This window comes from Egretta garzetta, unplaced genomic scaffold, assembly GCF_000687185.1.
Source record: "Egretta garzetta isolate BGI_Z169 unplaced genomic scaffold, ASM68718v1 scaffold239, whole genome shotgun sequence".
NCBI classification, from domain to species: Eukaryota; Metazoa; Chordata; class Aves; order Pelecaniformes; family Ardeidae; genus Egretta; species Egretta garzetta.
In genome coordinates this window covers 15040-36561 of record NW_009260673.1, presented here as the reverse complement: position 1 = coordinate 36561, position 21522 = coordinate 15040, and the positions used below count along the sequence as shown (strand labels likewise).

Below are 21522 nucleotides of genomic sequence, written 5' to 3'. Positions count from 1 at the left end.
ACTTCTTCCCAGAAAGGGTTGTCAGGCTCTGGAATGGGCTGCCCAGGGAGGGGGTTGAGTCACCATCCCTGGAGGTATTTAAAAGAAGGGCAGATGAGGTGCTTAGGGAGTGGGTTTAGTGGTGGGATGGCAGGGTTAGGGGAACAGTTGGGCTTGATGATCTTCAAGATCTTTTCCAACTGAAGTGATTCTATGATTCTAACTAGGAGCAGCTTTACCAGTGAGAGCAGTGCCTTGCTGGGAAGCGGTGCAGACTGCTGGTGTGCCCCGTGCGAGGGTCTCGCCTCTTAGCGGGTGCTGTATGAGCATTTCCCCTTGGTTAGATGCACAACATTTCCTTTAAGCCTGTTTCCCTGAAGGAGAAATTGCAGGCTTACACCATAGGCAGCTAAAGCTGTAAAACGCAGTGTTAAAATGTGCTTTTAAAATAGAACACGAAACAGAAACAGCGACTCGTTGAGTTTTGACAGGGGTGGATATGGTTGTGGTAATTACCTACCTTTTGGACTTTATTCCACAGCAGTAGTTTCAGTCCGATACAGGCCAGCATGGTGTTTAAGTACAGTATGTCAAAATTTGCAAACCACCACCCCCACCCCCCCCGTAATCTCTATTAATAGTTACCTGGGTGCATTCGGGATGCCAGCACACCTTCATCTAAACGCATTTGTCCTTTTTCCGTGACCTTCTGCTTACAGTAGCATGCAGAAAAAAAATCGCCTATGTTTCCATGGGGCTTGGGTGCAGCTGGACAGGAGAAACGTGTGGTGCTGTGAGAGGTTGCTGACGCAAAAAACGCGAATTTTATGAGTTTTGCCCTGGAGATGGAGCGTGCTGTGGAGGGGTGCAGGCAGTTGGGGTGACTCTGCTTGCAGGGGTACCTGGTAAGGTTTTGTAACTCAGCTGTATTTGGCTGTATGCCTGCACCATGCTTGCCTTGAATTGGCTCTTATTGGTGGCTGCAGCAGGACCAGAGAAGTAATCAAAATATCCAGTCCATAATCTCAAGTGGCTTGAGTAGATACTTTTCTACAGTGTAAAATATTTAAAAATTGGGTTCCAGAATATCCCCAAATCCAGCCCAAGGTTGAGAACATGATGCTATGCTGTACTAAAAAGAGGAGATTTTACTGATGTTTTCATTTTCAAAAGCCCTTCTGCCAAGTGACACTGGATCTACAGTTCACCTGGCAGCAGAACGGTGAGGTGGAGCAATACGGTCGGATGCAAATGCAGCCTGACAGTGTAAAACCTGTGTAAAACCTGCACAAAAGCATGTAAAACTTCCGTGCTTTCCTTGTAAGGGGGCAGAAAGGGCTTGAAGAGGCTGAAAATTCAAGCAGCTTTGGCTCAGTTGGGTTGCTTGGTAGCATCACCACAGCTACTCTCTTCAAAGACTGGGAAACTCCTTTCTGGCTGAGGTCCCAACAGCAAAAGAGGTTTGCCAGGAGGGCTCAGGTGAGTCGGATCTGGAATCACGGTTGCCATGAATTCCTGGGAGGGCATCTCAAGACATGGTGGTGTACAGCCACCCGCAATCCTCTGCAGGAGGGCCCATCAGCTGAGGCTTTGATGTCTCACCTCCAGTCCTTAGACCACATCCATTCGCATTTTTGGTGGATTAAATTCTGCGTGCAGGTCCTGCGTCCTGGTGGAGTTTAATGGAAGCTTGCCCTTGTTTCGTGTAAATTGAGCTGTGGGGAGAGGAGGGAGCTGGTGGTGAGCAGAGGGCTGCAGATGTGGCCTTGGCAAGTGACCTCTGTGGAAGGAGGTGGCACGGCATCCACGTGTCTTCTGCAGGTTCTGGCACAGAGGGAGCAAATCAGGCAGGGTGATTGCTAATGGGTTCGTAAGAGGGAGACCTCACGTGGTGGTCGGGGGCAGCAGGGGACGTGTGGGTGGTGGTCAGGGGCAGCAGGGGACATGGGCGTGGTGGTCGGGGGCAGCAAGGGACGTGTGCGTGGTGGTCAGGGGCGGCAGGGGACGTGTGCGTGGCGGTCGGGGGTGGCAGGGAATGTTCACGTGTCCCACCCCGTAGCAGGAGCAGCGCTGCCGCGGGGTCGCGGGGGATGCTCGGTTCCCCCGTGCTCAGTTCCTCCTCTGGGCAGCGAGTAGGGGTGCAATGCGCAGGTTGGGTGACTGGTGGCCAGAGGCTCCCATGCTCCTGGCCAGGCTGGTCCCAGCGGGCACCACCTCGCATGGGGTGGCGGGAGGTTGGCGGGTGGTACTGGAAAAATATGGGACTGTTGGGGGAAGGTCATGACAGTAAATCTGATTTATGGGTAACAGGTTTTGCACCAAGTCTTGGATTTTTGATGCAGACACCTTCCCTCCACTGCCAATACTTGAGATCCCAGCTGGTGAATTAATTTCAGGAAAGTTGTTTGCATCCAAAGTTTGGATATTTTATTTCAGGTTTGCTAATGTTTAAATAGTATTCAATGTGAGTAGGCAGGAACATGCATTTTCATTGAGCATCTTTAGGCTTACTGTTGCTGGGATTAATTTTTACTTTCTTAAATTGTAAACTGGAAGCTGCAAGTTTCAGTGTGAGATGACAGATTGTGGGGGTTTAAAACTCGTTCTTTTTAAAAGGAACTAGTTGGTAATATTGTTTCCCGGTTGAATTTAAGTGTGCATGGCTTGGGGCTTTCTGTTGCTCACATCCTAGTAAATTTATCTGATACCATTCCTGTACTGTTCACGTTTTCCTACCGTTCCTGTTCATAACTGCTTCGCCTTGTGTGTTTGTCATGAAAAAAAAACCCCAAACCTTTTTGCTGGGAAAATAGGAGAAAATTGGGGTGGCAGGCTTGAGAAAGTAATTTGAGTGGTATATTTAAAAAAAAAAAAAGGTCTTCAGTCTTATATAGGTATATGGAGAAGTGTGGCAGGTACAGGCTGCGCCTGTCTATGGGTAGCCTGTTTATATCAGGGCAGAATGATGTGTTTTGTCAAACTCGCCACAAAATAAATGTCTCGGGAGTTTTCATATGCACAAGCTGTCATTTCCTTCAAGCAAATGCTGTAACTTCACGGTGTCAAACCACTCTGGAGATTGAGTACGCACAGAACTAAATAATAAAAATATCCATATTCAGTATCTCTGTTCAACATAGGCTGTTGCAGAGCTAAGCTATATTCTGTTCCCTCTCCAGAGGACTCTGAATATCACCTGGTCGAGTACAGCATCACCTTTGTGCTCCAAAAAGCATAGAATCATAGAATGGTTTGGGTTGGAAGGGACCCCTAGAGGTCACCCAGCCCAACCCCCCTGCAGGGAGCAGGGACACCGCTAACCACATCAGGTTGCTCACAGCCCTGTCCAACCTGGCCTTGAATGTTCCCAGGGATGGGGCCTCCACCACCTCTCTGGGCAACCCCTGCCAGGGTTTCACCACCCTCACTGTAAAGAATTTCTTCCTTAGATCCAGTCTAAACCTACCCTGCTTCAGTTTAAAACCATCCCCCCTTGTCCTGTCACAGCTGGCCCTACTAAAAAGATTTTCCCCACCTTTCCTATGGGCCCCCTTTAAGCCCTGACCGGCCGCAATCAGGTCTGCCTGCAGCCTTCTCTTCTCCAGGCTGAACAAGCCCAACTCTCCCAGCCTGTCCTTTGATGTTAAATCTGCCTGCTGATGCCCCTACAGAGCATCTCCTGGCTTCACATCCATAGCTGAGGGCACGAGCGTGGTGGTTTGCTGTCATCCACACGAACACCACGCCGTGCAGCGCCCAGCTGCAAGGGCTCTCTGGCTGGTTTGCACATCTCGACTTAAAAGCACGATGTCTTTTAAGTCACACGTGTGCCGAAACACAAAGGCATGGTGTCTTGCCTTCCAGCAGAGAAGGCTCCCCCGTGCTCACACCCCATTGTGTCCCCGTGCGGGGAGCGGGGAGCTGGCTGTCCTGCTGTGTGCAGGCAGACTCTGGGCACGCTTGGTACCGGGGCTTTTCAACCTCAGCCTGATTCTAGCTAGGGGATACAGCTGGAAGCTAAAGTTGTCAGCAAAGTTTTTTCTATTAGCAATTTCCTAAAATATTTCACATGCTGTGTACGCATTTACTTATCATTTACTTATCTCACCCTCCCCCCCCCCCTTTTTTTTTTTTTGCCTTACAGCTTCTGACATGAAGAAGGATATAGAGTCTTTAATAGTCCAGGAAAAAGCGGAGATAGTTGCCAAGTATGAGAAGGTACCAACCTCTTGTTTCTCTCCAGCATGCTGGCTAAGGCTGAAGCTATTTAATCCATTAGCACTGCTTTGAATAAGAACTTTGGCCTCCCTGTAGGCATCACCCCAGTAACCCTCATGCCGTCAGCCTTCATGCTGGCTCTCCCTGCCTGCACATCCCCTCTTGCCACATCCCCAGAGTTCCTGATGGATCCCGTGTATGCTCAGCCCAAAGGTCCTGGGCTTCTGGTGCTTCTGTGTCCCCTTAACACCAGGATGGCTTATGCCCGTCAGCATAATATATGACGTACGGCCCTTCCCATCCTGTAGCAGAGGCACACCAGGGACACTGGACAGGCTTAACTTTTGCGTTTTTCTCTTGCCTGCTTTGTATTTGTCTCTTTAGAGCAGGTTTTGGTCTCCTGGCTCCATGCCTTCTAGCGTGTGGGGAGGGGAAGGGTGCAGGCACGGGGGCGTTCCTGATGCTGGGGCCAGCTCATGGGTGTCCGTTCTGCTTTCAGGGCAGGCAGGCAGGAGCTCAGATTGACCCATGGGAAGATGCCGATTTCACACTGTATAAAGTTACAGACCGGTTTGGATTCCTGCAGTAAGTCCTTCTGCCCCCTCCTCTCCTCTCCTCTCCCACCCGCTGCGCAGACCATCCATCTGCACCGAGCGTGGCAGACCCCGCATCTTTCTGTATAAGCCACTCTGTGGCTCGGCGTGATCAGTCCCCAATACAGGAGGAAAGACTGGATGTGCCTCCTCCTCTGACTTCACGCGTTCACACGGTCTGATGCTTTGAATCTGCGGCAAGGCAAGGCTCGGAAGCGGTTCCCCATCGCAAGCCTGGTGTCAGAAGATGCAGGCTGGGGCTGCTGTGCCTCTGCGGAGGCCCACAGTGTCACAGAACAAGAGGCTCCTGCCTTTGCACCTGATGACTCAGGGAGGTGTAGGAAGAGATGAGACGATATCTGATCGTCTTCGGTTCCCTTAAAAAATCGCCGTCCTGAGCAAGGTGCAGATTAATTAGATGCACACCCTGGGCCTGGGGAGGATGCTTAAAAGAGCTATTCTTATTCCAAATCCAAACAAAAAGTTGTAATAGCAGGTGTTTTGTGTGCAGGAGGGGGTTTGAAGCAATTGTTGTCCAGAAATCCACCCGCCTCAACCCCACCCTGCTTTAATTGCTGATCATGTGTGTATTGAAGAGATGCTTTATGCCCAGGATTTCCAGCCACATACAGTGCTTGATTGCCCCCCAGCAGCTCCTGTAGGGTGCTGGGGTTTTGGCTGGTGCTTCCTCTGCCTCTTCTTCGTTGGGGGCATCTGTAGGAAAGGCATGAAGCCCCTGAGCCGTATCTCCTCAAGGTGCCTGAGGTGGTCCCTGAGCTGCAGCACCCCGCGCTCCTCCACACCCTTTCTTGCCCATAGAGTAACCAGTGACCCCTTGCTTTTCCAGCGAGCAGGAGCTGCCAACCCGCACGGCCTTGGAAGAGAAGGTGAGAGCTGCCAGCTCTGGTGTCATGGGTATCAGATCCTTGTCACACTGGCTGGGGAGGGGACAGGTTTTGGGAAGACAAGTGTGCAAGCGAGAGCGAAGCAGGCAGCCAGCGCTGGCTGGTCACTGCTGCTCATGCAGAGGTGGGAACTCTGCAGGATGCCCAGCTGTTGGAGCTTTGCTGGCTCAGGCATCTCCCCTCCTCCATGCTGCACTGAAATCACACCTTTTAAAGCAATGTTGGGCTTTTTCCTCCGCTTTGGCAAAGCGCTCAGTGACTGAGGCTTGAAAAGAGGATTGCCCATGCGGGGGAAAGCGGTGGAGGTTGTAACTGCCTTCTCCACCCTTATCTCCCCTGAGCTGGGAGTGTGTCCTCTGTTAGGATCCTGCGAACTGGGACTAAACAGCATCTTGTTTCTGCCAGTCTGATACGAGGGTATGGTTTGAGGCTAGCTGAACCTGCAAAGATGTTTGTTGTCAAGAAATACTCCTCCTGGAAATGCTTTGTCTATGTTAAGCCTATGCACCTCATAGTTTTTACCAATGCTTCTTTAATTACCACGAGTTGAAATTACCAGTTCCTGCAAGCACCTGTGCGGTATTCCTATCCATGATGCAAAGTCTTTGCACAGAAGTTTAATCCTAAAGAGAATGAAGTTTTGTGTTTTTAGGACGTATCTTCTGGGGCTTTTTTTTTCTGAAATTTTCTTGTCTTCTTCCCCCTTGCACCAGCAAAAACAGCAGGAAATCGAACGCGTGGACAAGTGGCTGAAGATGCTGAAGAAATGGGGCAAATACAGAAACAGTGACAAGGTAAAGAGGACGTGTCTGGAGGGACGGGAAGGGTGCATCACTCCAATGAGTCAGGATTTCAAAAAGTTGATAGAGAAACCAGAGATCATTAGGAAATGTTGCCTATTTCTACCTATTAGTTTTTAATATTTTAAATCTTTCCTTGAAGTTGCTGGGTTGAGGGAAAAGTCCTGTTCTGATTTCCATAGTTTTCAAAACGGCTTCCTAAATGCTGCTGGTGTGTTTGCACTTCTGCTTCCCTGTGCAAGCAGGAGACCAGCAGAGATGTTCGTGTGCCCAGCTGGGTCCCTGCCCTGAGAGCAGGGAGCGTTGCATGGCGCGGGTCGCTTCCGTGTCTCCACCACCTGGGAATGGCGTGGGAGATGTGGCTGATGCGGTCCGGTGATGTTCCTCGTAATTCTCCCTGGAGGGAGAGTTATTTGTCTGGGACATCACCTAGATTTTGTGGTTTGCTCCTAACTGTGCCTGTGAGAAGAGAAGCCCCTTAGGTGTTAGATTTTGTGCAGCTGCCTGTGGAAATCAAGGATGGAGACACCAACCCTGTGTCTTGGCTTCGGTGTTCAAAGTAAACTCTGGACCAAAAGCCACTGCAAAACTGAGTTGGTTTTAATAAATAATATTTGTAACATGTTCCTATTACAAACCTCTTGAAACAAAAAACCCTTGAACCTAGTCAGCATAAGAAGGACATGGAACTGTTGGAGCGGAGGAGGGCGACCAAAATGATCCGAGGGCTGGAAGCCCTCTCCTAGGAGGCCAGGCTGAGAGAGTTGGGCTTGTTCAGCCTGGAGAAGAGAAGGCTGTGGGGAGACCTGATTGCGGCCGTTCAGGGCTTAAAGGGGGCCCATAGGAAAGATGGGGACAATCTTTTTAGTAGGGCCAGCTGTGACAGGACAAGGGGTGATGGTTTTAAACTGAAGCAGGGTAGGTTTAGACTGGATCTAAGGAAGAAATTCTTTACAGTGAGGGTGGTGAAACCCTGGCAGGGGTTGCCCAGAGAGGTGGTGGAGGCCCCATCCCTGGGAACATTCCAGGCCAGGTTGGACAGGGCTGTGAGCAACCTGATGTGGTTAGCGGTGTCCCTGCTCCCTGCAGGGGGGTTGGGCTGGGTGACCTCTAGGGGTCCCTTCCAACCCAAAACATTCTATGATTCTAATGACAGGACCCTTGCTGGGTAAGGAGAAGGAGCATCACGCTCCGACCTGCTCTGCCTGTGGCTCTCTGCGCAGGAGAGGGCTGAAGCCCAGCGTCACCTTCTCACTGTGGCCTCTACAGCCGCCTTTTTTGGCAGGAGGAGCAAGGTGTTTGGCTTCTAGCTCCTGCTGAGAGTCCTCAGGAGACGCTTGAGCTCAGTTAAAAGGTTGTGCAGAGGATATCTGCATGGCTGCAGGGGAGACGCTGAGCAGAGCATCCCCCTCGCCCAGCCTTCCAGAGTGATGTTAGGTTCACCCAGCCAAAGATCAGCTGTAGTCTTGTCCTTTTTAAAAAAAAACCCAACAAAAAAACCAACAACCCACGTCTTCTCTTTGTTGCAGCAGGGATGGGGTGGAGATGGGCTTGGGGTTTTGTAATCCTTCTGTTCGCTTCAGGGTGGTTCTAATTAATTTGTTCATCGGTGCCGCTCCACGGGCAAAACCAGAGGCTCTCCCATGGCATTGTTTTTTCTCATTAGAAGTTAGAAAACCAAATTCCAGCAGAGTGCAAGGAATTCCTTCAGGTCCTGGAGGATGTTTGGGATGGGTAATGATGAGTGGTTTTAGCACGCCTTGGGCTTCCCTGGGTCAGCCAGTGGGGACAGACAGGATCTGGGGTGAGGGGTGTGTGGAACAGTAGCGATCCCTGTCTGTCTTTTGGATGTACCCCAACAATTAGTGGGTGTGTTAAGCACGCTGCAGCCGACATCGCTCAGGTCTGCTGGGTGGCGAGGAGCTAGGCCAGCAAGTGGGTTTTGGAGGGTCTCTGAGTCAGAAAATCACAGAGCTTTTGTAATGGAATAAATGATGCTATTTATAACGGCCCGTTGATGGCTCTTGGGCACAGACGAGGCATTGTCCTTGTGCTGGGGGACTGGAAGTGGCCACCCCCCCTCCCAGCTGACGGAGAAGCAGAGATTGGCCCCAGGCAGGGAAGTGTGACCCTGGGGAATAGAAAGGAGCTTTGGTTTCAGTCCTGCCCAGCCTAACACGGCCTTGCGCCAGCGCGGGCATCGGAACAGCCATGCAGCCCGAAGCGCAAAGACCCTGAGAGGCTCAAAAAAAAGGTGCTTTAAAAAAATAATAAAACTAGGTCATATCCTTCACCTGGATGTGCAACTCTTGTGCCAGGAATGTGGAATCACAGAATCCCAGAATGGCAAGGGTTGGAAGGGACCTCGGGAGATCACCCAGTCCCACCCCCCTACTCAAGCAGGCTCACCCAGAGCATGTTACACAGGACTTCGTCCAGGTGGCTTTGAATATTTCCAGAGAAGGAGACTCCACAGCCCCCCTGGGCAGCCTGGGCCAGGGCTCTGTCAAAGTAAAGTAAAGAAAGTAAAGTAAAGAAGTTCTTCCTCATGTTCAACTGAAACCTCTAATGTTTCAGTTTATGCTCATTGCCCCTTGTCCTGGCGCTGGGCACCACTGAGAAGAGTCTGGCTCTGTCCTCGTGACACCCACTCTGAGATATTTGTACATGTTGATGAGGTCCCCTCTCAGCCTTCTTGCTGCTCAGAGATCCCTGCTGTCATGGCGGGGTGCAGCTCAGATGTGGTGTTTCAAGGTTGTCATGCTGGGATCACAGTCATGCCCTTCAGATGTTTATGGGTTTTTTTCTAGGCAAAGTAAATGTGACAAGCCCTTGATCTGATTTTTCTAAAGGGAAATGGGTTGGTTTTGTTCCCTCTCCGAGCACGGAGGCTGTCACATCTGCAGGGCATGTTTCCTTCAGGTTTGTTTGTGGCACTTTGATGATGTGATGGAAGCCCAAGTGTCACCAGACAGCAGCTCTGTGTTATTTTAATAAAGACTAGGATGTCATCTTTGAAAAAAAAAAAAAAAACCTCTTACTGAAGACAGGAGTGTCCCTTTGATGTTCACTTTGATACACTGCACTTTATTAGAGGGGGAAAAAAAAAATCTTGTTGCAGGAACCCCAGGCGGTTTCACAGGGAAGCTGCCCTGACTTTGACTCTGCTTGAGTGATGTAGAAACCCATCTTATTTTCCAGGCTGGGACTTTCTGGACTTCGGGGCTAACCTTTCGAGTCCCAGTTCATGTGCTGGCACTGGCAGACAGCTGACCATATCGAGTGCTTGAGGAGGGGCTCTCGGCTTCTCAAGCAGGCTGTCATGTTTTACAGCATCCTAGTGCCCGGTCTGGGGCTTAGGTTGTTGACGCAGCTTCTGTGTTGTGAAATGTCAGCAGGAGGAGGGAGGTTGTGTGCTCGTTCAGGGCACTGGCCCCAACGCAAGCACCCGTCAGGCAGGCGAGAAAGCAGCTTTTTCAGACCCCCAGCCTGAGCCATCACCAGAGAGCAGCAGGTTTTGCTTTCTCTTACCTCTCCTGCTGCCACTGTGCATCCCTGTGTGCTGCTGGTTGCAGTCTGGGTGCTGTGGGACCTGGGAGTCCTGGTGGATGACAAGCTGACCATGAGCCAGCAGGGTGTCCTTGTTGCCAAGAAGGCCAATGGTATCCTGGGGTGCATCAAGAGGAGTGTGGCCAGCAGGTCGAGGGAGGTTCTCCCCCCTCTATTCTGCCCTGGTGAGACCTTCCCTGGAGTACTGTGTCCAGTTCTGGGCTCCCCGGTTCAAGAAAGATGAGGAATTCCTAGAAAGAGTCCAGAGGAGAGCAACAAGGATGATGAGGGGACTGGAGCATCTCCCCTATGAGGAAAGGCTGAGGGAGCTGGGCTAGTTCAGCCTGGAGAAGAGAAGACTGAGAGGGGACCTCATCAACACATACAAATATCTCAAGGGTGGATGTCACGAGGACAGAGCCAGACTCTTCTCAGTGGTGCCCAGTGACAGGACAAGGGGCAATGGGCACAAACTGAAACATAAGAGGAAGAACTTCTTGACTTTGAGGGTGCCTGAGCCCTGGCCCAGGCTGCCCGGGGGGGCTGTGGAGTCTCCTTCTCTGGAGATATTCAAAGCCTGCCTGGACGATGTCTTGTGCACCCTGCTCTGGGTGAGCCTGCTTTAGCAGGGGGGTGGGACTGGGTGATCTCCCGAGGTCCCTTCCAACCCTTGCCATTCTGGGATTCTGTGTGTGAAATTAGGCTGAAAAAAAACCCTCAGGAGGAGGGCCTCCTACAGTTGCTAGCCCAGGATGGCCCGGCTATGCCTAAAACCATTCCTGGCATAACCTGTTTCAGGATGAGCAACAAATAGGATTATCTTAATTAAAGTGATGCCCTGGTGTTCCTTGTGCTCGTCACTGCATCAGATCAGTCTCCATCTCTGTTCTAGACACATTTTATACAGATCTGATTTAATTTCAGTAGTAACCTCAACAAAAAGTGACACCAGTACAATTCCCTGCATGGATGGGGTTAGACTGATGCAATGGTGCCTGTTCCTGGCTCTCCTTCCACAAGGGAAAGGGTACAAAAATAAAGGAGTCCAAGCAAGGACCATGCTGCTTTGCAGAGTTTAAGGTACATCAAACCTGCAGGAAAGCGCTAAATTGTGTGATTCGGGGGTCAGCATGGGGAGGCTCAGGTGGTTTGTGTCCCCTTCACTGCTGTTTTACACCTGAGTTTAAATCCCAAGCTGACTCCACTTGGGAAGGTTAGGAAGTGGTTGGGGCCGTGTAAGAATAGACACAGTTAAGGCAGCACAGTCTTGCAGAGAAAAAAAGAGGCTGTGCTGCATGCACTCCAAGGGTGGGATAATTTACTCATCGTAGCCCTGAAATAAGTGGGTTTGAGCCAGAAGTACCAGTCCTAGGAAGAGGATATGACCTCTGCATCATTTGCAAGCTGCTTCATGCTGCTGGCCGTGTGGGGTGGCACCTTTAGAGAAGGATGTCTTTGGCTAGAGATGTCTGGTTTTTAGGCAAAGCCTGCCTTTGTGCACAGGGGTAGCCTTGTCTCTGCTAAGGTCACGGGAGTGCAGGGCGCTTAATCCAGTCCATGCCAGCAAAGTGGCTTAGGATGAATCGGGGCTCTGTATGGACTGACATGGACCTCCAGGCACGAATAATCTGCTAACGCTGGGGAGAGCCAGCAGACATTTGTCATGGCAGGGTCAGCTGAAGTCAGATCTCCTGCCCACAAATGCCACGGGAAAGAAAGGGGGTTGCGCCTGGGAGCTGCAGGGTGACTTCTGCTGCTGGATTTTGCCAGTTTGGAAAGGCAGGTAGCATTTTCCTCTTCCCCCAAGGTAGCCCTGGTAATAAATGTAAATGCCCACCCACGACACATCAGCTTTAGGGTTTAAATTTGGCCCTGCTTTGCTGCCAAAGCCCCCACAGACTTGCTGCACCCCATTCAGCATAACCAAGTCTCCAGCTCCAGGGACAAGAGCTGAGTTGAGAGCAACCATCAGCCATACAGAAAGAAAACCATGTGCAGTGGAGTCCGGGCTTCCAAGTGTCTTGCACAGCCACATCATAAGTCAGCCAGTGTTGTGGTGCAGAAAAGATGTCCACTTCTCCAGGGTGGTGGTGGTCATGGTGGTGGTGGAGGCTTCACCTTCACCCACCACCCCAGGTGAAGATTTTCACAGCTCAGCTCACCCAGCACATCACTGGTGGAGGAAGTGAAGGAGTCCTTCCTCTCCAGAAGGATCACTCTTGGAGCCCTAGAGGAACTGAGGAAGGGGGGCTGCCCCCCACGTCAGGGTGTTGGAGACGTATGGTGGGTATGCAGAGAGGTTTGAAAGTGAAATTGTCATGCATGCCCAAAATTTGGGCATTACTTCTGCAGTCTCTTCCTGATGGACCATGCACATGGCTGAGAAGCTAACAGTGACAGGCTCCAAAATGTGAAAGCGGGCTGAAATGCGTATATTCTGCTTTAAAAAAGCCAACCCATCCTTCCCAAACCCTTTTTAACTTCAGCTTCTTTACTGCAAAAAGATGTCCTGCGTTGAAAGGCAGTGACTCCAGCCCTCTAATTAAAGACCTGGAGCACTTGGTTGGGTACTTCTCAGAGGAGATCTCTGATGCAGGAAGGTGGAGCTCAGGTATGTGCTTCTACAGTCTTCCTCATCCCATCTGCTGGAAGCAAAGTACACAGGGAGGGGAGAGATGGGGATGGGGTGATGATGGCCTCTGCCCTGAGCTTTGCACATTAAAGCCTAGAGAAGGAAGATGAACTTCTGGCAAACACTGGAGCAAGTTTTAAACACTGTAGGTTCAGTCCTTGGCTCTGACACGACCTGTCTACACAGCACCTTGAGCCATTGCTTCGATCACCAGCATCTCTGTTTGTGAAGCAGGATGATGTCCATCACTCCTGCCGTATGGTGGTCGGTCTGTCAGTCTTCATGGGGTCTGTCTAGGTGCTCTCTTCCCATCTGTAAGGGCTGAGCAGCTTATAAGAGACAGAAGATGGTGACCTTGAGGGTTGTTTTCTCTTCTCACACAGAGCAGGAATTGCCATCGTCCGCTACCTTCCCTCCATCAGTTCATCCCAGCGTAAATGCTGCTTTTAATGATAACTTCCCTGTTTTCCTTCAAGTTGCTCATTTTTCCTCTGCATGACTCACAGCTCTGAGGTTTTATCACTTTCACGTCTGGAGGCGGTAGGAGGAGGAAAGCCCTTGGATAAATAACAGAGAGGCATTTCAGTTCGGTTCCAACTCAGCATGTTTTGTAACTCCCCTGTTCTTGCCACACTCTTGTGGAGAAAATCATTAGAGACATTTACTATATGCCAGTGAGGGTTGCACTCATTAAAGTACAACAATACCAGCTCTGGCAGTTCAAAACAAAATCATTTTCTTCCCATGGAGCTGAGTATCATCTTCTACCTCGGCAGCTGTCAGTCAGTCTCTCCTGATCTGTTGGAGGTAAATAATTTTTTCTGAACTTTCTCTGAATTGGTACATACTCCGTTTTTTTGATCCCATCTCAGCTTTTGCTTCATGCAGTCACAAGCTCTTGCAGGAGCCAGGCTTCCGTGGGCACCTTACCAGTACCACTTTGGGGACGTGGTTCATCTAAGCCCACTGCTTTGTGTCTCCTGATGCATTGCACTTTCATCCTGATTTAGTGACGGGGAATGGGAATCTCTTGTTCATCTCCTTGGTCTTTCAGCCATGGGGATGAAGCTGTCCAGCATGGCATGAAGGTTCGCTGTCCTCCTGAAATGCCACCTCATGTGAGTTTGGACAAGCAGGAGTGACTCCCCTAGGTGTGCAGATGATGAATTAGTGATGTCCCGCTTAAGATGCAGGATGCTGTTGAGTAGGATGGAGGCTGCCTGAGGGCACATCTTGGTCGTGAGATGCTTTTCATTGGGCAGCTCTTATTTGGTGCTTACAGGGGGGAGGGCAGGATCTTGCAAAGGATTTCTGTAGGGTATGACCCATTGGACCTTCAGAGCTGGTGCTAAGCAACACCTGAGGCAGAGCAATCATTTGACAAGTGCTGAGAATGGGGTTTTAAACGTTGAATGTCCATTATGCTTACAGGATCAGGATACGCTACACTGGCAGTTTCTGTGTCTGCAGAAATACTGAAATATTTACCATAGGGGGGAAAGTGTTACAACACACATCTAGCTCTCTTCGTACTACACAGCGGTCCTGGCATTTATTACACAGTTCTTTCATATACTTATTTGGACTGGGATAGTGGTGTTCTTTCTTTGCTGTCCCCTATCCCATCTATTTGAACCTCACCTCCTGTCCTCGTCTTGTGCTGGCTCCTTGGGACCAGAGCCATCGTTGCCGTGTTTTGCACTCGGTAGGTGCCGTGCTGCCATGCAGACAGTACTGAAACAAGGAGCGTGGGTCTGTGCAGTCTGTGCATGGGCCTGTGCTCTTGGAGGCTGCGAGCTCAGGTGGGTTGACAATGCAGTGCCATGGTTATAGTCTTTATAAACAGTCAAGCTAGAAGTTAAAAAGCTGATGACGTGAGATGGGTCAGAAAGAAAAGCTTGGTGTAAAACACGCAAAGGCAACGTGGCGGGGCCACATCCAGAAAACCTTCTGCTAGGGTCTTGATGCTTCCCCGTGAATTGCAGCCCTTCTCTTGCATCTGCCTGAAACGCGTGAAGCAGAACGCCCTGTGGAAAGAGAAGAGGGATTTTGGAGGAGATTCATTCGTACCAGGCAGTGCCAGTAGCTCCAGTTGACTGCCTGGTTGGGGACTGCCCTGCTCAACCCCGAGCTCATTGCCATGACTGGGAATCCAGCACCTCTGTCCCCTCCCAAGGAATTGCCCAGTCCCAAGGGATTGCAATGTAAATCCCCTCCACAGCTGGAGCTTGGGCACATGCAGCAGATCCTTCAGCATACCCCAGGATCCTTAGGAACCTGGAGGAGCACCATGGTTGGCCTTGTAGTGCAGCTGCAAGGTGTTTCACAGGTGGGATGAATGAAAGGGTGGAAAATATTCAGAAATGAGGTGCTTTTTTCTTTTTTTACGAAGATTTTCCTTCTAATGGGAGAAGTCAGGGATGGAACAAAAGCTCTTTTTTCTGTTTTCCATTGAAATTTAATGGTCTCTCTAGAGAGAGAGGGCTTTATGACAAGAAAAAAGGGAAGAGGCATCTGTGAGATGAAGTGAACATGTGGAGTCAGAAGGAGGGACATAGGCACATTTGTTCCCAATTCCCCTCCTTGCATGAGGAATACTCTGCATGTTCAGGGGAGAGCCCTTGGGGTAGCCCACAGCATCCTTTGCCACTTGTCAAGCCGTGAGAGGTGCTGTGGACATGTCCTGTGGCTCTCATGGTAGGGGCTCTCCTCTCCAAGGGGAAATGTACTTTTCTCCCAATCCCAGAGGATCCAGGTGAGAACAGCCATGCCACGTCAGATCAAGGCTTCAAAGCCAAGGGTGCTCCATCTGGTCCTTGGAGAGGAGTCTAAGGGCAGGCTGGTGTTCACGGAGTGTGTCCGCTGTGTGAAGGCCCCTTTATATGTGAATGTCTCCACGTATAAAGGGGATGGTCTGTGTCCAGCTCTTCCAATAAGGTTAAAAGCATGAGATGTGGCTTGATTTTGACTGAGTAGGTGTCTTTGATGGATGCTCATCCATCAGATTGGAGATGCCCTCTCTGTACCAGCACTGGCAGAGGAAGTGGTCGATGGGGGTTTCCACTCAGACGGCTAGTGGTATGCAGCAGCAAACCATGGAGGAAATCTGTTCTGCCACCAGCAGGGCCAGCTCACCTTGTACACGTTTCCCTCCCCACAGATGTGCCGGCGAGTGTACAAAGGGATCCCGCTTCAGGTGCGAGGCCAGGTCTGGTCACTTCTGCTGGATGTTGAGAAGATGAAGAAGGAGAATGAAGGAAAATACGAGGTATGGGCTCTTTGTGGCAAAGACAATGGGAGCAAGGTGATGGGGAGACTGGTTTGATGGGGCTTCACTGGCTGGGGCAAGTTGGACCTGTGGTGGATGCAGGCGTCTCCATCTCCACCCATGTGGGCAGGAGGGAAATGGGGATCCCTACAGGGGTGCTTTAAGGGGCAGGGGGGGACACCCAGCCCTTGCATCCTCCCTGGCAGGGTAGTGGCATGCCGAGCGCTCTACAACACGCAATGGTGGTGGGGTGGGATCCCGTCCGTGAACTGCTGCGACCTCTGAGAAGGAAAGGCTTAAAATCAGTGGGGACTGCAAATGCAAAGGGGATAAACTTTATCCGTGTGTGTTTGTTAGTCTGGGGCCTTTCAGCACGTTAGCCAGCTGCTTTCCCTAATACGCTGCTTCCATTTCTGCTGCTGGAAGCCACAAGCAAAGATGCTGGCGGTATAACCGCATACTTAGGAAAAGATGCAGGGAAGCTTGGCAAAAGCACTGCTTGCAGTTCCCTGAGCTCCCTGGAGCGATGCCGAGTAGCCATGAAGGGTGTAGGTGCTTTATGGGGGTTCCCCAAACCTTTTCACGTGTTTGAAAAGTTCACTTGGGGCCTTTTGAAATGAGCAGCAAGGTCAGAAGCCTTAAACCAGCTGACAGTGGGGCAATAGTTGAGAAACCCAGTTAAGGGGGAGGTGAGGGTAGGTCCTGCAAGCTTGCAGGGGGATTTCTGAGCACAGGGTCCTGGCTTACAACTTAGACATGCAACTGGAAGGTGACTGGCAGCGTTGGAAGGGCTTGGATTGAAGTGGCTTCTTTTATCTTCCATCTTCAGTCTTTTTGTAACTGTCTTGAAAAATTCTATTAAAAATCAAACAATCATTCTTCTATTAAAAATCACGTATTTCTCTGCATGTAGGAGAAACGCCTGCCTTGCATTGCTTTCTACCAGAGCCCTGCATGCTGTAGGCTTGGATTCCTTGGTATAAAATATTTCTGTAGCGTGCATGGAACAACAACCTGAGTGATGGGGCTTGCTGTATTTTATTTTTTATTTCAGGTATCTCAGCTCCTTTACACTGCCTCTTTCCATAGACAGCATGTGGAAGTCCTTGGCTGATAATTAACTTATTTTCCAAGCTTGGCTTATGCTTTAGTTTGCATCACGTACCTGGGTGAGGATCAGGGTGTTGCGGAGACAGCTATGGTTTGGAGGCAGGAGGTCGAGTGCTGCTTCCAGCAGGTGTTTCTAAAAATCCCGGCCTATTAAGCAGGATGATGCTAATGCTCGTTATAGTTTGTCAAGCGTAGATGTTAATAGCAAGATGCCACGGGGATGCAGTCACGTGCAGGGGCTTGGGGGAGGCAAGCTGGGCTTACAGCAAGAAGCAGAGATAACAAAGCTCTCCCAGCACGCAGATTCTTATCACGCTCCCTCCCTTGATGCTGCGCTGCGCAGGCAGGGAAGCAATCCAAACAAATGAAAGTCCAAGGAGTTTATCTGTGCTCCAGAGGGGTCTGCGATAAACAGGAGCTTCAGGGCTAAGAGGCTTTGCTGGATGCAAACCCCCCTACAAGCTCATCTTAATCCTCCTCTTCTTTGGTGCCACCTGCTGCCAGTAATTAGCTCTCCTCTAATTTCCTCCAGAAGAGGCGCAGTGGGGGTCCTGGCGGAGGAGGGGTTTTACTTTTGAGGCTGAGCCCTGTGTCCTGGAGGGGCTGGTCCCAAGGCCACCCAATTTCTCCTTGGGTCATGGACCGTGGCATGAAAGCCTGGCTTTTGCATGTGCCTTGAGTTTTGAGCGTGCCACCTGGCAGGTGCCAGGTGATTTATCTTTATTTATACCCACTGCTCCCTCTCTAGACATGTTGTCCCCTGCACTTGGGCTGGCAGAGGAGCTATGTTTCCAGCCAGGTGGGATACCTTGCTCCCCCTGACCTTGTTGCCTCTGGAGTGATGCGATTAAAAAGCCTGGTCCAGTTGCTTCCATAGTGCTTTGTCTTATCTCAGCCGTCCTCCAAGTCCTCTCCGTGCAAGCCTCCGAGTCTTCCTCAAGGCCATGTCAGCTCAGTTGTCCGTGATGCTGCAAAGAGCCGGGAGGCTACCACGGGCTGTGCTACACTTGGTTTCAGCATGGGTGTGATGCTCTGCCTCCCTGTTTTTTTATAGCCACAACTGAGAAGGCTCAAGGAGACCTGAGAAGGCAGCAGGAGAAATATGCTGGCCACGGGGCTGGGCAGAGGCGGTGCTGGCTTCTAGCTGCTGCTTTGTAAAAGGTCTCTGGGACAGCACGTCCAGCTTCCCAGCCTCTCCTCTGCTACTGGCTTGCAGGGCTCACAGAGCTAATGAGCTCAGCAGAGCGTCTGTGGAGCCCCCAGATTGCTTAACCAAGGGGAAAAAGGAGAACAACCCGTCGTGGGCTTCTTGTTTACTGTCTGCAGAATTAATAAACACTCTTGGGTGCATGGAGGTGCCAAAGTGCTGGGCAACCTACCTCCTATTCAGGTGCAGTGATCTAAAACCACCCCAAAGCAGGGGTTTTTACTTTGGGAGATTTCTGTGTTGTTTCAGCAGAGAAAACAAGAGGGCCTTTAGCAGGGAAGTTTGACCTGAAGTGACTGGGTGCGTATGAATAGTCATTTTGTCTCAGGTAGTCTGCCTGCTTTACAGAGGGCGAGGAGCCATAGGGTGCAGACAGGATTTACAGCAGGGAAATTATGCCGTTCATCAGATCTTTGTTCCGTCGTCACTTTTATCCTCCCTTGTCTTGTGCAGGCAATAATTCAGAATAGCCCCTGCCCTGTTGCTCCTTCATACAGCTGCATTCAAGGTGGGAGTTAATACTCCCGGGATGCTGTGGCTGCCCTGAGCCTTGGCTGTGCTGGACACATATCTGAGTGCTAATGACCTTTTGATGTTCCCCAGAGCTTGATTTGGCCACCTCGGGAGGTCAACAGCAGCCTGGAAGCACCTTGTATCAGGCTGACAAGTAGGATGGCAGCTGCTGGAGCAGATGATTAAGTATCTGTGCAGATGTGCTATTTTCTGTCTTCTGTGTGAGCAAGGAGGGGTCCTGACCAGGGGCTCCAGGCAAGCTGGGCTTGCTGGTCATCTCCACTGCCCCCAACCTGCCAGTGGATCTCAAACTGCCTGAAGACAGTCACAAAATATATTTTATTAATGCAATTGATCCTGGAGATATTAAAGGAGGGCAAAATCTATTTTATTAATGCAATTAATGCTGGAGATATTAAAGGAGGAGGGCAATTGCATGATCACCGGTGGTATCTAAAGGCTGTGAGATGAGATGCTTGGCTGTAGCATAATGGTCCTGTCCTGCATGCACAAGGCTGAACAGGGGGTTACAAATGGGACGGCAGTGGGATTCATCCATGGAGTGTCTTGAGCTCTGAGGGCGCAATTGGCTGAGGTGGGCTTAGCTTTGGTTTGAATTTCCTTTTTTTTGCAGTGGACTTCAGTCCTTTATCTGGGTGATGCTGCTTTAAATGATTAGCCAGCACGGGGGGGACATGGGAGTTCTTGGGCTTCTGTTCTGGACTCTGCCGGTTCCTTAAAATTCACATCAGTCCAAGGGAATACCCTTTCTGGCAGAAACTCCTTAAACCCGAGATGATTCTCTTCTGCAGGGGAAGTAGTAGTTGGAGATCACTTTATAGAGTCTGTCATAACAGTTTAGACTTTATTCTGACTGAGCCTGTGAAAAGCTCAGGGACTCGGTCCTTACGTCTGCCTGTTGGTTATAGAAGTACATCGTTCCTCAAGTGGCAGCAGAAGTCTGGATGGTTTAGGATAGCCAGGCTGGGTACCGCAAAGAAATCAAAAGAAATCAGAGTAGAATTTAATTGTAAATGTTTTAGATTCGGAAGACTCGGTATCTGCGTTGGAAGATGGGCGATGGCTGAGCTGGCAGCTGCCGCTGTCACAGCGTGCGAGCGCAGGGCTGTCCCTCCTCCCTGGGCCAGAAGCACAGCCGAGGGGCCAGGGATTCACCTCTGGGCTGCAGATTGTTGCTCGCTGCCAGACGTCAGCGTCCCCGCGTCGCTCTGCGACAGCTCTGTGCAGCTCCTGAGCTGCCGCGCCGGCTGTGCCCTCGCTGCACCGAGAGAGGCGTGGGCTGAGGTGGTGTCTGACTCGTTCCTCTTGTCTGCCCCTCTCACTTCCAGCAAATGAAAGAACAAGCAAAGAGCTTTTCGTCAGAAATCAAACAGATAGATTTGGACGTCAACCGCACCTTCCGAAACCACATCATGTTTCGGGATCGCTACGGAGTGAAGTGAGTATGGGAGGCTGCCCGGGCATCGGTGCCGGTGGGTGTGCATGGGATGAGCTGGATGGGGTTGGCCAGCAGACCCCCTGGCTCAGAGCAGCTCACAGGAAAGCAGAGCCATCTCTGCCTGCTCCACAAACCACCTGCGCATGGTACGACCCGCAGATGTTGGGCTGCTGATTCTCTGTGCGGACAGGTCCACACTGGACCATGTTCAGCCCCTGTTCTTGAGCCAAGCGTCAGCCTGTTGTGGTGCCTTCTCCCCCAGGGTGCTAGGGTTGCAGTTGCAGAGGGCTTGGTTTGGGATGGATGGGGTGGGTCTTTCGGGAGCTGGTTGGGATGGGGCATACGTGGCCTTCACAGCAGACGGGGTTGGAGAAGTTTTAAAGAGTGGCTTTGTCACTTGGATGAGTCAAACCTGGCTGCCCTACACAGATGTACAGTAAGGAAGCCTGCACTGCATATCTATACGGTGATGACTCCTTTAGCAAGGAGGGAAGGGAGAAAGGAAGCTACTAATACAATGGTGGCACTGCTTTCCCCCAGGATGTGTAACACTTGATGCCTGGGTGGTTGCAAGTCTATTAAAAACCCACCGCCACTCCAGATCTGACAAGCGGGTGTGTTGAACACAGTGCATGTCTCTCCAGGAGCCCTGCTGATGGAGCAGGATGGCTCAGCCCTGCTCTGCAGGGCTGCTGGTGGCTCGCCCCTCAAGGAAGAGGTCCCATCCCACATGTCCCTCAAGGTCCTTTCTGGTTCTATGAGCCCTGCTCTTTGCAAAAGGCATAAGTACCAGTTGGCTGGGGGTTTCCAGAGCCTTTGCGCTCTGTGCGTATGTGTTGGTGTGCACACCAAGCCGGAGACCTCACGCTCAGGTGTTTTAATACCCTTCTTTCTCCCCAGGCAACAGGCGCTCTTCCATGTCCTGTCCGCATACTCAGTTTATAACACCGTAAGTAGTAAGTTAGTTCAGTTAAGTGAATAGAGCTGTGGGTTTTTTTTATATATATATATAAGATTTTTAAAAGCTTTATATATATTTATATATGTGTATACATGTATGTTTGTACACACACACACACATTTAGCCAGTATCAATCCCGATTTTAAGTCCTGATACTGGTTTGTACAGACAGCTCCAAGACTTGCAGGCAGCACAAGACTCTTTGCACGGTTGTTTCATTCCTTCTTTCATTTTGCCACCTGGTAAATGATATATGGGAGATGCGGCTTGGGCGAGTGTCAGCAAAGAACAAGGGAATGCCCTTTGGCTTTTCAACAGGACTGGGCTC

At 50.7% G+C, this 21522-nt stretch overlaps 1 protein-coding gene across 2 annotated transcripts in view; it reads left to right on the top strand.

Annotated features, from left to right (window-relative positions):
- Window positions 1-21522, top strand: part of LOC104132446 (USP6 N-terminal-like protein) — an 81962-nt gene that overhangs the window by 46207 nt on the left and 14233 nt on the right. For both annotated transcript variants that reach the window (XM_035901135.1, XM_009645726.2), the window contains 7 exons: window positions 4124-4197; window positions 4697-4782; window positions 5638-5677; window positions 6409-6489; window positions 15837-15944; window positions 20124-20233; window positions 21134-21182. In XM_035901135.1, the coding sequence (XP_035757028.1) occupies window positions 4132-4197; window positions 4697-4782; window positions 5638-5677; window positions 6409-6489; window positions 15837-15944; window positions 20124-20233; window positions 21134-21182 (540 nt within the window). In that variant the 5' untranslated portion in view covers window positions 4124-4131. The remainder of the gene's footprint in view (window positions 1-4123; window positions 4198-4696; window positions 4783-5637; window positions 5678-6408; window positions 6490-15836; window positions 15945-20123; window positions 20234-21133; window positions 21183-21522) is intronic.